This window comes from Acipenser ruthenus, chromosome 2 (genome assembly GCF_902713425.1).
Source record: "Acipenser ruthenus chromosome 2, fAciRut3.2 maternal haplotype, whole genome shotgun sequence".
Lineage (NCBI taxonomy): Eukaryota > Metazoa > Chordata > Actinopteri > Acipenseriformes > Acipenseridae > Acipenser > Acipenser ruthenus.
The window spans coordinates 33,003,222-33,020,036 of NC_081190.1; the positions used below are offsets into that span (position 1 = coordinate 33,003,222).

A 16,815-nucleotide genomic window follows, 5' to 3' on the forward strand; every position below is an offset into this window, starting at 1 on the left:
TGTGAAGTCATTGTGCTGTTTCAGATGAATGGAAGTGCAGCTGCGGTCGCAGCAGTGGCGTAGCAGAGCTTGGAAATGTGGCTGGGCCCCAACTTAGGGTGAACGGGCAAAGACTAAAGGTCTGACGTCACAAGAAATAGTTTGCAAAAATGATTTAGATCCATTAAAACCCTGAGTACATCCAATATTTCCCATGTAAATGCATCTAAAATGTTTGAAGTAGACACAAAAATACATTTACATAAATATGCACAGTGAATGTGCTTTAAAAAGCCAGAGGGGCTCCCAAGTGGCGCATCCGGTAAAGACGCTCCGCGTGGAGTGCAGGATGCACTCTATAGTCTGGACGTTGCCGGTTCGATTCCAGGCTATTCCACAGCCGACTGTGGATGAGCTCCCAGGGGGCGGCACACAATTGGCTAAGCGTCGCCCGGGGGGGGGGGGCGGTTTAGGTCGGCCAGGGTGTCCTCGGCTCACCGCGCACCAGCGACCTCTGTAGTCTGGCCGGGCGCCTGTGGGCTTGCCTGTAAGCTGCCCGAGAGCTGCGTTGTCCTCCGACACTGTAGCTCTTGGGTGGCTGCATGGCAAGCCCGCAGTGTGAAAAAAAGCGGTCGGCTGACGGCACACGCTTCGGAGGACAGCGTGTGTTCGTCTTCGCCCTCCAGAGTCAGCGCGGGGGTGGTAGCGGTGAGCCTAAAAAATAATTGGATATGCCAAATTGGGAGAAAATAACAACAAAATAATTGGCGACTACTAAATAAAAAAAAAAATAAAAAAACTGCACATTTTAAATAAAGTTGGAATATGGAAACGTCTGGGACTTAACAGATCCACGCCATCTGCCTCACAAGCTGTCAATCAAACGCAGCTTGCACATGATTCGTTGTGTAAGAGAAAGATCCCACCCAAACATTGCATCACAATGACTACTTTGCTTTGATTGGCTAAAGCCTGTGACATTTTCTCTATAGCCTGTGTGCTAACTGGGTGGGCCGTTGCTATGCCCCTGGGTTGCAGTCCATTAATATATACATTTTAGAAAATTAATAGTTTACGACATATTAAGCAGTTTTAAAATACCGTGCACAAATAGCAAAGTGTGACAATAGAGCACCAGATATGATCAAATACATGATTTATTCATTTAAAAAGGTGACAAGCCCACATATTTTGGTATTTTTACCTCATCTGTTCAACTTTGTCAAATTAGTTGTCGTTCTACCCCTACGGCAAACTCCATTTAGCTGACAAGTTCAGACTGACTTAACACTTCTTAAGTCACTTTCTTTTTTTTTGCCTCCGCTTAACCCAGTATTAGACACTATAGGACACAGGCAGTGACTGAAAATGACTTGTACATCCCAGTTGGACTATTTTGAGTAAAAGAAAATCACACATTTATCTGAGCATTATTCTTGTAGGATATTTTTTGTTGTTGTTCTGCCCATGCTACCAGCCATTTGTTATTACTACTGGAATGAACAGATGGGGACATTAAAAGCATGTTTTTAAATATGGTTGCAATTTAAAAAAAAATAATAAAAAATGACTACTGGGTGGCACAGTGATATAGTATATGAAAGAGGATGCTATAACCGGTATTCTCCGTTATTCAGGTTTTCCATAACTTTAAACCGTGAAATACAAACCAATCAATTGTGTAAGTAGCCCTTTGTTTGTAGGTTGGAGAAGTTAATTATAACCATGCTGAATTTTCTAATGGCTTACAATTGTAGTAGGAACTGGAAATGCACTGAGGACTTTTAAGTGATCTGGGTTCTCAAGGTTATTGTACTAGACATGGAGACTTAAAAGTATTGTCATTCAGTGCAATGTAGTAACTGCATCAGGTACAATTTTGAAAGGGAAATGCAAGCAATTAGCGGACATCTCTAAAATATAAAGAAGCAATTAATAGGGAAACTGAATGCTAGAGTACATGACTTGAATAGCAAAATGAACCTTTCAGCACTAGTAACTTAATAGAAAAACTACCCTAGGATAATTTATTAAATAGATTCATTGCTGAATACTGAAAAATAAAAACATGGGCATACATATTTATTAGAAAGTTACTGCTTCTGCTGTTATGAGTGGAGATTATTTTTTTAATACCACAAGTATTGGTTTATCTAGCGTGAAATACATTTTTCTTATCCCACTTAGGAGGATGTCCTAACATAAACCACTCACCCCTGTCACGGCTCGTGATTTACTGAGACATCGTCCTGCGGAGAATAACAGCTGTATACCATGAGCAATCATTCAGTGTCCTCTATCTGTACCACCAGAGTGGTCTGCAGTTTTGAGTGGAGATGTATTTCATATACCACTGGAGTGGTCTGCAGTGTTGAACAAGTTAAGTCAGTTGGTTGTTGCTAACATTGTGCAATTCTCTATTAAGATTACACCTAAAAAACCTCCAGTCATTGTTTCATTGCCAAACTGAAAGACCAGTCATTGCCAAAAAAGAAAGACCAGTCTCAAAAGCTTCTATTCTTTCCCACTGTTTCTTATAAAGTTTTCCTCATCTACAATAAATTGCATTGCAGTATGTAACCTATTCAAATATATCAAAAATAGTGTATAGCTAAAATATCATCTATAGCACATTATTATCCCTCACTGCAATTCCTATCACCATGGGCTTATAAAGTACTGTAACAGTCTTTTTAGTATCTAAAATCTATTTTTACAAGAATTTACAGCTTGTATAAAAAATACTACACATTTTCTCTTTGTGCAAAAAAAAAAAAGCCCAGAATTGCGATTTTTGTTTTCCAGTTGAATCCAAAATATAAACATGTGTCTGATAAGCACAGCTTTCATTAGAAGACATGAAATTCCTTAAATGATTTACTCAGCAGCTTCATCTCAAGCACTTGGCTAGTAAACCTGCAGCAATGAATAAGAAGATAAAAAACATTCCCCAAATCTATAAAAATCATATTGTACGCAGACAGGAAATAGTTCATCCTTAACGCATGTAACCAGCCTTAAAAATATTCCCAAAACTCAACAATATCTGCTTACATGAATTCAGTTTTGCAACAATATTTCAAATAAAGTTAATGTGTAACACAACTTACAAGTAAGATCAGTACATGTATGCACTGCTGAATCCTTGATAAAGTAATGCACAGTGATTGAATTGGTTCACAGATTAAAGCAGACCCTTGTTTATTTCTTTTAAGTAATAACTGTTCACTTAATCTGTCAAGGATGCATCATAATATTCTTATGGTAGGCTTGACACCGGCAAAAAAGTGAATTTTCAAGGGTTAGATCATTCCTGGCTTGCCATAGGTCCGCATACGGATGGGACCAACGCATATGGAGCTCGGGCAGGGATGGTTGAGTCATGGTGAACAGTCTCTGCTGTCCTGGCTGTCTTCATTTTGGAAAATTCACCCCACCCCCCCCCCTTTTTATTTAAAAGATCTGTCAGCTGTTGTAAATAGTAGGTTTGTTCTCTATGCAAACAAAAAACTTTATTTTAATTTTGATCAATAATAGGAAAATAAAGATATTAATGTTTCAAGATTAAGAACAGACAAATGAATCTCACTCTTGGATCCTTAAATTAACCACCTGAGTTGTGTGACATTAGTTTAAAAGATAATTGGTGCAAATTCATTTTGCTGTATAGACCTTGATAAATTATATTTTAATACCACAAGATGTTTAAACCCAGGGAACAATTTAAGACTCCCATTGTTAAAGCCATTTAAGTTTTTCCTGTGAGCCTTAATTGTACACAGAGTGTGGTTTGTCTAATTAAGCACACACGAAAAGCTGGACTTGTTCAGACTGCTCTGCAATGGGTGCCTAAATTATACCCTGAAACCAGAATTTTATCAACAACACCATATTGACATTTGACCATAAATTGATTTATAGTTACGTTTATAATGTAGTTAACATGTATCAATTAATTTGAAACACAATTGTGATTAAAAAGGTTAAATTAAATTATCTGCAAAGATACATACATACTGTACCTAAACATATGTGAAATTACAATCCCAGTTGTGTTTAAAAAGAAATTTGCAACTACAACAACAGCATTTGATTTATATAGAGCCTTCAGGACACATCTTCCCAAAGCGCGCTTTGTTTACATTTTGACCCTAGGCAGCTGCAGCAGACTTTCATCCAAAGAACTGAAACTGCAGCCAGGGACAGTAGGAGAAAGAAATAGACAGGTACATGGGGAAAGGGCTTTTAAAGCCTTATCAACATTTTTAGGTCTTGCTCTTAGGCAACAATGAAGCTAGAACAGGGGTGATATGTTACGACCCTAACATAATGAGTTTTAACCATATCCAGTTCTTTATGTTTATACTATGATGTCCTAAGTCATGGTCCCATTACTTCTCCTATGGAAGATTGTACTACTTTCTTCTTTGATGGTACGTTTGGTGGTAAACATTAATGTTTTGCCAAAGATCTAGAAGCCCTGCTGTAGTTTGGGGCTTCATACCCTTGCGTAAAGCTAAGTTTGTCAGCTTTGTAAAATGTGGTGAGTTTTCAAAGACTAGACGTCCATGAAATAAGACTATTGTACTGTTGCTCCCCTTCAATCTCCATTTAAATTATTTCTGTATTCCGCTCGTTCCTAACTTAATTTTTTTTTTCATCTTCATACTGGCAAAAATAATAACAAGTACCAAGGCCTCATTTCCCTGGAGCATTGTTATTTCCCCTGAGCAAGGCACTGCCAGACACCCAGGATGTGTGAAATAGCAGTTTCCTTGTCTGTTGAATGAGTGTGAACCAATCTGTATGCCTTTAATGTTACCTGTCACATCTCAAGTCATTTAATTTAGTTTAGATATGAGCCCACATGTAAACAGAAGGAGAAAACAAGCTGTCTGATCCCCAATATCGCTTTACCTCCCAGCTCAATGGCACAGTCGTCATGCAGAGTTCAGTTTAATAGCCTTTCTATCAGTCTGGAAATTCCTTTTTATTCCTGTGACTGAAAGAAGGTACATCTAAAAGGGTGCTTTCCTTATATATTCTGTCACATAGCATGTCTATATGGGTTGACAATTTAAGTAGGGTAGTCCATTAATGTGCCTTATGTGGAAATTGGTTTCTGAAAACCGGTCAATAACCATTATACAGAAAAATACAATAAAACCTGTAAAATACCACTATACAAGAACCATACTGAACATACAAACTGTCTATTTAGACCTCATCTAGTGTTGGAGCAGCACATGATTGTGAAATTATTAACAATTAGTTTAGTCTTGATTATTTATTGTACTGAAAAATGCTTAATGGTAATCATATTATCAGCAGTAATCGTGTATCTTAGTCATCTGAAGCTATAAAGGATCAATGTCACTGCTACTAAGAGATGTCTCATTCTTCTGTCTCCTGTAGACAGACGTGTTATCCATAAAAAGCGGTGGTTGAGAAAACAGTGATACGACTTTATTTTAAAAAGCCAATAAGCAAAATGTAGAAAAACAGAGAACAGGTTGCAATTAATGGTAGCAATCATTTTTTAGACAATTATCGATAGTTGGAAATGTCATTATTATCCAACCTTTACAACAGTTAAGGTCTCCACACACCGGACGTGATGCAATTTGTCCTGCGATAAAATGGTACTTTCGCTGTGACACTACCTTTCACACCAGTGGAGACAGGCGTGCACGATGTTATTGTATCATCGGCTGGAAAAAATCACATGTATGATAGTCCTGTTATACAGCTAATAAAAATGTAGAGTACATAATAGCTTTTCAGAATACTTATTTCAGTAAAGGTAAACAAATCATATATATCCAGTTCCCTGGAAATGCACTGCCAGATGTTCTCTGTTCTCATTGCCTCTTTATCATTTGTGTGTCCTTTATTGTACAGCTGCAGGTATTTTGATACTTCAAGAATGATCTTTTCTTCTGCTGTTGTTTACTGAAGGCGCGCAAGGGAAACTGTCCCTCATTGGTCAGTACCCTAGCTGCCACGCGACAAAAATGCAAAAATAGACACCAATCCTATTTTTTTCGTGTCGCTTCAATGACACCCATCGCATCGCAGGCAGTGTGAACGGCTCGTATAAAAAATACATGTTTTATTTGTTTTTGTCGTGGTGCGGTGTGTCGTATGACACATTCACTTGTCTCATCGTGTCTGGTGTGTAGAGGAGTTTACTCACTTTTATTCTTTTGTTTGACACATATTTATTGAATTCCTTTGGAGTCTTATTTATTAATCGAAACCATTGCAAATCACAATGCAAACACCTTAAAAGTCAATTGCAGACGACTTTCCACTGTGTTTGTGTCACTTAAAAAGTGTTTCTGAACAGGTTTTAGGGTCTAACACGACACATAACCTTCCTTAGCTTCCTGCTTTGTTGTACGTATTCTTTTTCGATTTGTTTTGCTATTTTTATTAACGTATCTCTGTTCCTAAGTCAGTTTTGAGTGTCGGTTATGCATCAGGTCTTCCTGCCAAAATGTCTTCTGAATTCAAAACATCACCTGGCTGAATTAAACATGTTCAATCAGAAACATTTAATTGGCTCCCGATTTGTACCTGCTCACTCCGGCAAAGGTTCAAAAGGGCAAGAACAGATTTATGAATGCGTACAACAAAGTGGCAAGCTAGGGAAAGCAATGTGTTTTAAACCCTACAGTCTACAGCATCACTTTAATAAGTGGGCCAATATATCACCCCTGGAGGGGACACATCAGATGAATTCATATAGTTAAATGGCAGACACATAATCCTTCATTGTAGATTATTAAAATAATAACATGTTTACATCAAGCTGCTGTCAACTAGATAGCACCTCAAGGAAATGTTCTCTGCCCCCCTCTGTGATTGTCTGCTTCTGGTGTTCAGCACTTTTCAGAATAGTTTGTGATTATTTCCAATTTCATAGAATTATATTGGTTAAATAATCTACACTTGGCCTTTAGTTTATGCTAATGATTATATTTCTCAATCATTATCTTCACAAATGGGCGTGCATAATACTAAATCATGTAAATATTTGTTAATCATTTCACATTGCAACTAGTGTTTGCTTGGTAAACACCTGCTGGTAGGTGGTATTACGCGACAGTAAAACATGCAGCAACATGAATATACCCATGGGACTTCTGCATAACATATTTCCAAAACAGTAAATTACTATTATGATAACCACATTTTAAAGCAGGGCTTATTTTACTAATAAACTTCAGTGATTGTTTTATTTTTCTCAGTACACCGCTTCTAGGTACTGATGCAGAAATACAGAGGTTGGACAAAACAAATAAAACCCCTGCCATATATAGTACATACTTTTGCGGGCCTTTTCTAACCTGACTGGTTCATTTGTTATACAAACTGAAACCTCTGACATTATGTAATTTCTAAAGCAGAATCGCTGTTTTGCAAGTTAGTTTCAGTCATGATGGGCAAGACCGCATATGGCCTTGTGTCTCACATGTACCGCACGTGGGTAAGCTGTGTCTTACCGCACACTATCAGAAAATATCAATAGTATAAAATGTTGTAGTGCAGCATGTGGGTTAGGTTTTCAGAGGTTGTCCAAAGAGACCAAATATTTGTCTTAACTGTGACATCCAGCAAGATCTCATGATTTATTATTATTATTTTTTTAATCAGAACCTTTGTGGGGGGCAAGCCCAAACAGTATGAACTTGTCTCCCCGTCTCTGTCTGACACTTTCAACAATTTGTGGAGTTCTATAAGAACTATATTCATAAAAAAGGTCCTGATAATTTAATGTAAAAAGTTGCCTTTTTAGTGTAATCATAGTCTTTTATTTTGTCAAAAAATGAGACTTTCTATAAGTTGTAAATGTATAAAATTGTAGTGAAAGCAAATATAAGACTCAATATATTGAAAAAATATATAATTATGTGGCTTACTGCTACAGGCAAAAATTTGAGGTTTATCCCTATATGTCTGCCAGCGATTCACTCTTTTATTACATTACGTGTTTGGCGCTAAAAGCTTACAGCAATTATCAAATGTTATTTATTTCTTTTTAGTATTTTTGGAAATGGGGATTTGAATTTCATTGGAGGGTTTACGGTAAACAGTCTTTAAAAAGTATTTTTAAATGATTGTTTTGTTCAAGTGTACTATCAAGTGTGGTACATGATTTATCGTGACACACCGTAGAGTAGAGTACAAACCGTTGTGTAACAAAGCTCTGCATTGATGAAACTGTTTTCCCCAAATGTGCTAAAATAAACTTGGCCAGCAACAACAAAGAAAATTAATAATGTAATGAATGAATTTCAAGTCTAATGCCTGTGTTTAGTGGCTAAATGTTTAGTATAAGTACACGTGTGGTGTATCTCCCCTGTTTGCCCATTTCACTGCACTTTAGTCAGGAAGGCAAGTGCATGAGCCAATGCAAGAACTGTTCTGCAGTTTAACCAATCAGTAATAGTGAGAAGAGGGCATGTGACAGACAGCAGAGGTATGTATTGAAATTAGCCTCCAATACATCTTTGTAAAGTGCTGGAGTCAATGAGGAACCTTTTTTATTTTTTATTTTTTTATTTTTTCATTGCGTTAAGTGATAGTAGAGCAAACTGTGCAACAAAAGACAACAGATTTGCTTGCCAACATAGTAAGGATACGCATTTAAAAGAGTCATATTTATATGAATGACTAGAGAATGTGGCACCAACTGTATTTTTCTGCTTCAACACCCCTGCTATAGACCAGTGGTTCCCAGCCCTGGTCCCGGGGACGCTCTGTATCTGCTGGTTTTTATTCCAACTGAGCTCTCAATTACTTAACTAGACCTTTAATTGAACTGATCATTTGATTAATTAGACCTTTTTAATTGTCAACTCTCAGACAGTTGCAGAGTTCAAGTTACTTATCAAATGTTATAGCTAACTTGAAATCTGCAACTGTTTAAGAACTGAAAACAATGAAAAAGATCTAATTTAGTCAATTATCAGTTCAATTAAGGGTCTAGTTAAGTAACTGAGATCTCAGTTGGAATGAAAACCTGCGGCTACAGGGGGTCCCCTGGACCAGGCTTGGGAACCACTGCTATAGACAATAAATCATCCTTAGAAAGGAGGGGAGATCTATTGTACATTGGTTCATCTTTGTCACACTTACATTTGTGCATATATCTGGAGAACAGCTTACCCAATCGTCATGAAACTTGGCATTAACGCTATTTAACATACGTTAATGAGAATATCAGATTCTATATAGGGGCTTGTCTGTCTGCCTGTCCATCTGTATGTCACACGTACATTCTTGCATTAGTCTTGTGAATTGCTTATCAGATTGTGGTAAAACATTTAATTTAATTCTATACTATTTATTTTCATCATACTAATAGCTGTAATTTTGAATGAGGCTATGTATGTTGCTGACTTACTTGTTTGTATCAACATAAATCATACTGAGGTCTATTGTGATTGGTACATTGGAAGACGCTATATAAAATTACAGGGGCTCGTCACTGAAAGGGTTAATAGGACTGCTTCTCATTAACTTCACGGTCTACTGCTGACTTGCATGTGCCTAGGAACCACAGAGCAGTTTAGCGGGCAATAGTACAAACTAAGTCGCACACAATCTGTATTTATATACATATATGCCAAATCCTTGCAGTCAGACAAGGATATATAATTATTTGTTTTAAGGGGTTACATTACCATATGAATGAAAGAAGAAATTAAATAGTGCATGTCTTTATTTTTGACCGCACAATGATGCGGCCTGCATCCCTGCCAAACCTCAAACCTCTAACTGAACCCATAATCCATTACCGGACTGAATCTAAAAAAACTTTTTTTATTTTGTAGGTGTGGGCCAGTAATTTTCTTCCCAATGAGCCAAGACTGGCGGACCGCTGCCAACGAGAATATTACAGGGATAAAGGCGTGCCAATGCTGCTGGAGTATGCCAAGCAGGAGATCCAGAGAAAGGTACTTTTCTGAGGGCTACTGGTGGGAGGCTGTAAGGGACAGTGGTGCTTGTTCATATATAATTTTCTTTCTTTTTCATAATTAAAAGGTAGAATGGCAATGTAATTATTGGATCACATGTATAATTTTTAATGCCAAACCATTTGTTGCACATGTTTCTTCATCTCATAAACTCCCCATTTTGGTTTGCATTCATGGCACAAATGAAAATAACACATCATTGTATAGCTCTGCATTAGGTATTTATCAGTAAAGCATTACATACTTGAATTGTTGTAACAATTCTTGCCTTTATAAGAAGTGTGCTGTGTGTTTCCCAATTGCGTTGCTTCAATGTTTCTTTCTAGCTTCATATCACATATAAAATCACATGCCCTGCAACTTGAAGTTAATGTAAAGAAGTTCTTCCTTATTTCCATAAATAGTATTGCAACATTTTATTTAAAGTGAAAGATTTAAAGATGTCAGTGGTCAGTTCAGAAGAAGCTAAAAAAGAAAATATTTACTTACAAGCAGACAACCAAAAGTTCTCTCTTCAAAAACAAAATATAGAAATTGCAACAGTTTACACTTTGAAATGGATATTTCACTGCATTGCTTTCTAACTCATGGCAGTGTGTGTGATTTACATAAGATCAGTTCAGGAAGGTGGCCTTTCAAACATGACCTTTACACATCAGCAACAGGGCAGCAGTGTGGGGTCGTTGGTTCAATCCCAGGTGGGGACACTGCTGCTGTATCCTTGAGCAAGGTACTTTACCTAGATTGCTCCAGTAAAAGCCCAAATGTATAAATGGGTAATTGTATGTAAAAAAATAATGTGATATCTGTATAATGTGGAATAATGTATAATGTGATATCTGTAACAATTGTAAGTCGCCCTGGATAAGGGCGTCTGCTAAGAAATAAATACTACTGCTAATAATAATAATAATAATAATAATAATAATAATAATAATAATAATGTGCAAAGTGCATTTTAGAATATGTGTGAAGGTGTTTCATGCAGGGGTCCAGTGACTCAGTCTGTGTGCATAACGATTGTTGAACTACTGCATCAGAGCGCCACAATGAACGCAAAACAATGTACTAGTGCAATGCCATTTGCAGTTACACAAAAGAGGACTTCAAATGTACAGTGCTATATACTGTCTGCAGATGATTGAAACGGGAGTGTGGAATATAGATGTCCTCCAAGACTTCTGATGTTATGAACACTGTTGAAATAATGTATTCAGCAACTGCAAACACCTGAACCAAGTATAGTCAATTCTTATTAAAACAAACTCAGATTACACACATTTCTTCTTAAGGTCCCCACTGCCACATAATATTATTTTTTTGTACAATATATTCTATGCTGGTGGGTGGGAAAAGGGTTTATGCAAGTATAGTGTTGTGATACTGAGCACTGAGTTTACCCTGGCTGTAAATTTCAAAAAGAACCCAGCAAGGTAAGATGCTGTATTTAAAAAAAAAAAACATACATTATTATAAGCAATTTTTTTAATGCCTTTGGTTTTTGCAACCATTCAGAAAGGTGCTTTTTTAGTAAAATGGTTTTAACTTTATTGGTACTTTGCAAGGAATAGAATCAAAACTTTTGTTGTTGTTTTATGTACAAGGGTTGCTGTGCAGTGTGTGCAGAAATATGTACAATATGTTTCCATATTGTCTACAGTATTCAGTATATTGATTTGTATTTGCCTTCACACATTACTTTGGATTTATTATAAGTAACCCTAGTTTCTGACATTAGATAATGATTGCCACTTAGAAATGCAAGCCAGGTAAATAATAAAAGCTTGATATTTTGTATCAAGACTGCTATTGCTAAAGCATTGTTCTATATAGTAAATTAGGATGGTTACCACTTAGATATTAGAGATTCAATGTTAATTCATCTGTTACGCTAAAGTTATTTAAAACTGGATAGGAACAGGTCGACATGTGGGGCATGTTGTCCGTATCCTCCTTTGTAAAAACTTGTGATCTATAGAGTTCCTCGGGGTGAGACAAGTTTTTCATGCAGTAATGATAACAAGAAATCAAGTCTCACGTAATGGCAGTTGACTTTAAAAATAAATAAGTAAATAAAAAAATCCTTTTTCAAGAAAAATCAGCTTTTTGAAATTTGAAAATATAGTTAATATGTATCAATGGTTGTCTTTCTAGCCGCAGTGCTATCTCAGAGAAAGGCTGTAATGGCTTGCATTTGATTCATGTCTCTTTCACTCACAAACCCTTGAGGATGGTGTTTTCATCCTGCCACCTGCCAGTGGTACGTATTGATTTATGTAGGTGCTGCAGTCAGAGCCTTCGCTTGATAACACCATCACTGACAGCCCTTTGGTTTTAGAGACTATTATCCCTTTTTGTTCTCCTGAATCCCGATCAGTAAAGTGTTGAGCTCATTACTGCCTGAAGCAGCTGCTGCTGGGAGAGAATGGGTCTGACTTGCTGCCAGTGCACTCTGGTGCTGCCTTCAAGGCTTTTTGTCTTGCAATAGAAATGATGATCCTCAGGAGCAGAATTTTTACATTGGAACCTGAGCCTATGCTGATAATTATATATTTGTTTGGAATGTGTATCTGATTAAGAATGTAGGTTTTGTATACTGTTTGTTTCAAGCAGAAATTCCATATATGATGTCAAAATGTACACTATTGTACCATCTTTGTTCTTCCCAATATCTTACAAGAGGAAATTGAAAAACACTTCCTGTTTTTTTTTTTTTAAACTAAGTTTCATTTTAGTACTACTATTTGCTCAGCATCTGTATGCATGATAACAGAAGCACAGGTCAGAATGGGTATTAGTGAAGGAAATAGGGCAAGGACTCGTTGGCTTGGTTTACATGGAGTTTTAAAACTCCAAATTCTCTCTATATTGTCATGAGAATATGACGTAGTCCACACATGTCATGCGTGTTCCTCATGCCAAAACATGGTACAGCTAAAAAGGGTGTGTAAATTGCCTCACTCTAAAAAGGCATGCACATTGTAAAAATGATTTTGCATGGCAACAAGTTTGAAAGCTGTACCATATGTGCACAAGACTTCAGTAGCGAAGATCCTATTTTTGATGTAACCTCTCACAATGTTCTACTATTAACTGTCCAGGAGGCTGTACACTATCTTAACTGTTTTGAACCAGCTATAACCTAAGCTATGGCTTACTGTGTATATTCAAATGTGGTTTTACGTTGAATTAAATGAAATGAAATTTTATTTATAAAGCGTCACTCACACCAAAGGCATTTCAAGGCGCTATACAGCAACTCAAAGGAAGTAAGCCTGTAATCAAATCAAAGCAAGTAAGTACTATCTGGAGATGAGAATCTGATAACCAATCGCAAGCCTCTACCATCTTGTACTTTTGATGAAAGTAGATTTGGTAAGTAGGAAGTGAAGGAAAGAGCTTGTGCCTTAAGACTAAATTTCAGAAATCTGATATACAGGTACCCAGTGGCATGAGTACTCTGTGCTGAGTGAACTACAGTACTAGGGAGCTGATTTCTGAATTATTTGAACTGATATTACTTGAAATCGATTGGCATCCATATTAAGAAAATCCATATTAACGAGAGTGCTGAAGTTGAACATCTCCCAAAGGAGAGCTACTTGTACAGGGAGGATTTAAGCTTATCTGGTGTCACTGGAATTCAAACTGACTGCATTTAAACTCTGAAGGTAAACACTTGAGTGCACACTGATTTTATCCACGCGACTAGTTTAAAGTAGGGACTAGTTACTGTTCCAGCCAGTGATGGACTATACAAAAACCAAACAGGAGCTTGGCTCTAAATTGCATTACAGGAGCTTGGCTGTAAATTGTCTCTCTTCTGCAAACACTTCTAAGCTGATTGTGTTTTTGGCATCAACCTTTTGCAAATGTCTAACAATATAGCAGACAGCAGGGTCTATTCATTTTATATAAAAAGCTGCGTTACAGCCACCTTATAATTAAGAAACAAAGCCCACTGGCATTTTGCAAGCCATTTAAAAGCAAAAATAATGTTCTGTTTAATGCAAAGTAAGAGCCGTTGTTTTTAATGGCTTTGGCCTAATTTAATTAAGTAAATGTTGGCTGCGTTTTAAATCTCTTTTTGAGATGAAAAAATACTCCAAAGCATATATTTTACTGTATTTGTATTCTTAAAATCATACAATTTGCAAATAGCAAAATACAAGAGCACATCTAATCTCACCTACATATATCTTTAGGATGGAGTTTTGCACAGTGTGTGGATTTTTAAACATAAATGAAGTCCCCTTAAATATGTTTGCTGCTGTTGCTAAACTGGCACGTGGCAAAGGTAATGTCTTAGTCCGGGACTGATCAGTAAAACTTCTTTTGTATCAATGCTTACAGTCGTAGACAAAAGTGTTGGCACCTTACACTTACTATAAGATAATTCAAGACAACATCTTAAATACAAGCATTTTGTGAACATTACCCACTAATTAATATGACAGAAATCAAAATACCAAATTTCTGGTCGTTTAACAAACAATCTTTATTTAAAAAAAAAAAGAAAAAGGCACGTAAGCAATTTCAAATGTATTGGCACCTTTACATTAAAAGTCTGTCAAAATGTAATATAACTAATTAAAAAAATCTACGAATTGATTAAAAACCAATACACAGTAACTAAGCTGCAATATAAAATATCCAGAGAAGAAACGTAGTTATTTCCAACATATGTTGAAGAAGAATGTTTTGGCAACACAGCAGATGATGGTCAAGACAAAGAAGTTGGATTCATGTTTGAGAAAAGCACTCGTAGCAAACTACAACAAAGGAAATGGCTACAGACCAGTATCAAAGAAATATGGAATACCAAAATTCACAATCAGAGCAATAATTAAGAAACAATTATTACCACAGAAAAAATTCAACTGAAATGCTTGAAAGTGGACGTTGAAAGAATATTATAGGTATAGCATGTAGGAGAATTGTCTGAGCAGCTAAAGAAAATCCAAGATTAACAGTGACTTAAATAATGATTTAGAAGCATCAGGCATAATAGTACACAAAATAACTGTACAAAGGCACCTGAACACAGAAGAGTCATATGCACGTAGACCTCTCTGCGAACCACTTTTAACCCCTTAATGTACCAAGGAAATGAGCGGTTGTTCAAACGGTTTCTTCTTAAAATACATTTGAGATTGACTCTCAAGTATCACGAGGAAAGATCCAACCTGTCAATACAATTTAAACCCTGTTTTGTGCACCTCATTGCTAAAATTTGCCAAGAAATATGAACAGGAATCTGAAGCATTCAAAATTCTCTGGTCCAATGAGACTAAAATATAACTTTCTTTCCCAAAAATGGACCATAGTTTGGAGAAAAAAAGGGAAAGCCTTCAATGAAGTTGTACTTCCAGTTAAACATGGAGGTTATTTGATCATGATATGGGGGTGTTTTAGGCATTCATGTGGTTTAAGATCGAATGAATGCAGCCATGTATCAAAACATTCCACAGAGTACAATGATACCATCTGCTCGTAGGGTGATATGCAAACAGTTTGTCTTCCAACACAACAACGACCCAAAGCATACGGCTAAGTCAACTCTGGAATTCTTGAAGAAAACAAAGATACAAGTTTTGGTAAGGCCTATGCAATCACCAGATCTCAATCTGATAGAAATACTTTTGACTGATCTGAAAAAAAACTGTGGCCAGACAATGTGTATCCAATCTGTTTTACCTGAAATAAATATGCAAGGCAGAATGGGCCCACATTTCACCAGCAAGATGTAATATAATGGGTAAGAATTGTCATAAACTTTTGAAAGCCATAATAAAAGTAAATACCAAAGCAGGGGTGACACTATTTTTGTTATGAACGAATACTTTAAATTTCAATACGTTGTTTTATGATGGATTATTTGTTAAAATTACTAGACATTGTGTATTTTGCTTTTTGTTTTATTAAAATGTGGTTAAAGTTTACTAAATGCTTGTCCTTAATCTGTTACCCTGAATTATGGCATAATAAGCGTAGTGTGCCAATACTTTTGTCTGCAACTGTACCAGCTTTGACACCCTTTGTTTTTCTTTGCCCTGTGCTGTCATTGAAAATCCATTAGACCACTTTAGGTAACACGCATACAAAAAATGTTTTGGCTATCTGACAAGGATTTTACAATAGTATAAAGAAAATAAATTTGAACGAGATGTCTTTCCTAGTATAAGTAATTAGATAGTTTAAAGAAAAAAAATGACATGCTTATACAGCAGGCAATCTGCCATTGCGAAATAATGAGATAACCTTACCAGGATCGGCCAGATGTTGCCAATATTAATGGGGCAACTATTGTTTTTGTGCGTTTGTTTTACTAATTATTCAGTGGGGAGTACTGAAATGAGAACAGATACAAATGTTCTAGATTATCCTTCTGTTGTCCTTATACAAAATACTAAGAGACAATGCATACTACTTACAGAAAGTAGTTGCCTACTCCTCCAACGACCACTTGCTTTGCCTTGTGAATGACGATCACATATTTTCAACACATGTTGATTCCACATTATTTAGACATAACAGTTCACGTACGTGAAATTAGTTTAAGTGTTTGTAGAAATCCCAGTACGTCTTGTCCTGTGTACAGATGTCGTCCTGTGCATAAAACGTACGGCTCAATTCGAAAGTTTAAAAAAACAAAACACTTTTTATGTTTACCTGTAGCTCCTGGCATCAATAGATGTGATTTATTGAAGGGAAAACAGAATACATTTGTTCATTTACTTTTGTTTGTCTGAAATCATCATTGTAGTTCACTGAAAGAGTGTTTTCTTTTTTTAAAGAAGGGCTCAAGTGTCCATGTGAAGCATTTTTATCAGTAAGCAGTGATTTTAGA

General features: G+C 36.4%; 1 protein-coding gene across 2 annotated transcripts in view; it reads left to right on the forward strand.

The window, feature by feature from the left end:
- LOC117972401 (galactose-1-phosphate uridylyltransferase-like) overlaps nt 1-16,815 on the forward strand; it is a 61,195-nt gene that overhangs the window by 18,577 nt on the left and 25,803 nt on the right. For both annotated transcript variants that reach the window (XM_058994379.1, XM_058994371.1), the window contains one exon: nt 9,822-9,944. In XM_058994379.1, the coding sequence (XP_058850362.1) occupies nt 9,822-9,944 (123 nt within the window). The remainder of the gene's footprint in view (nt 1-9,821; nt 9,945-16,815) is intronic.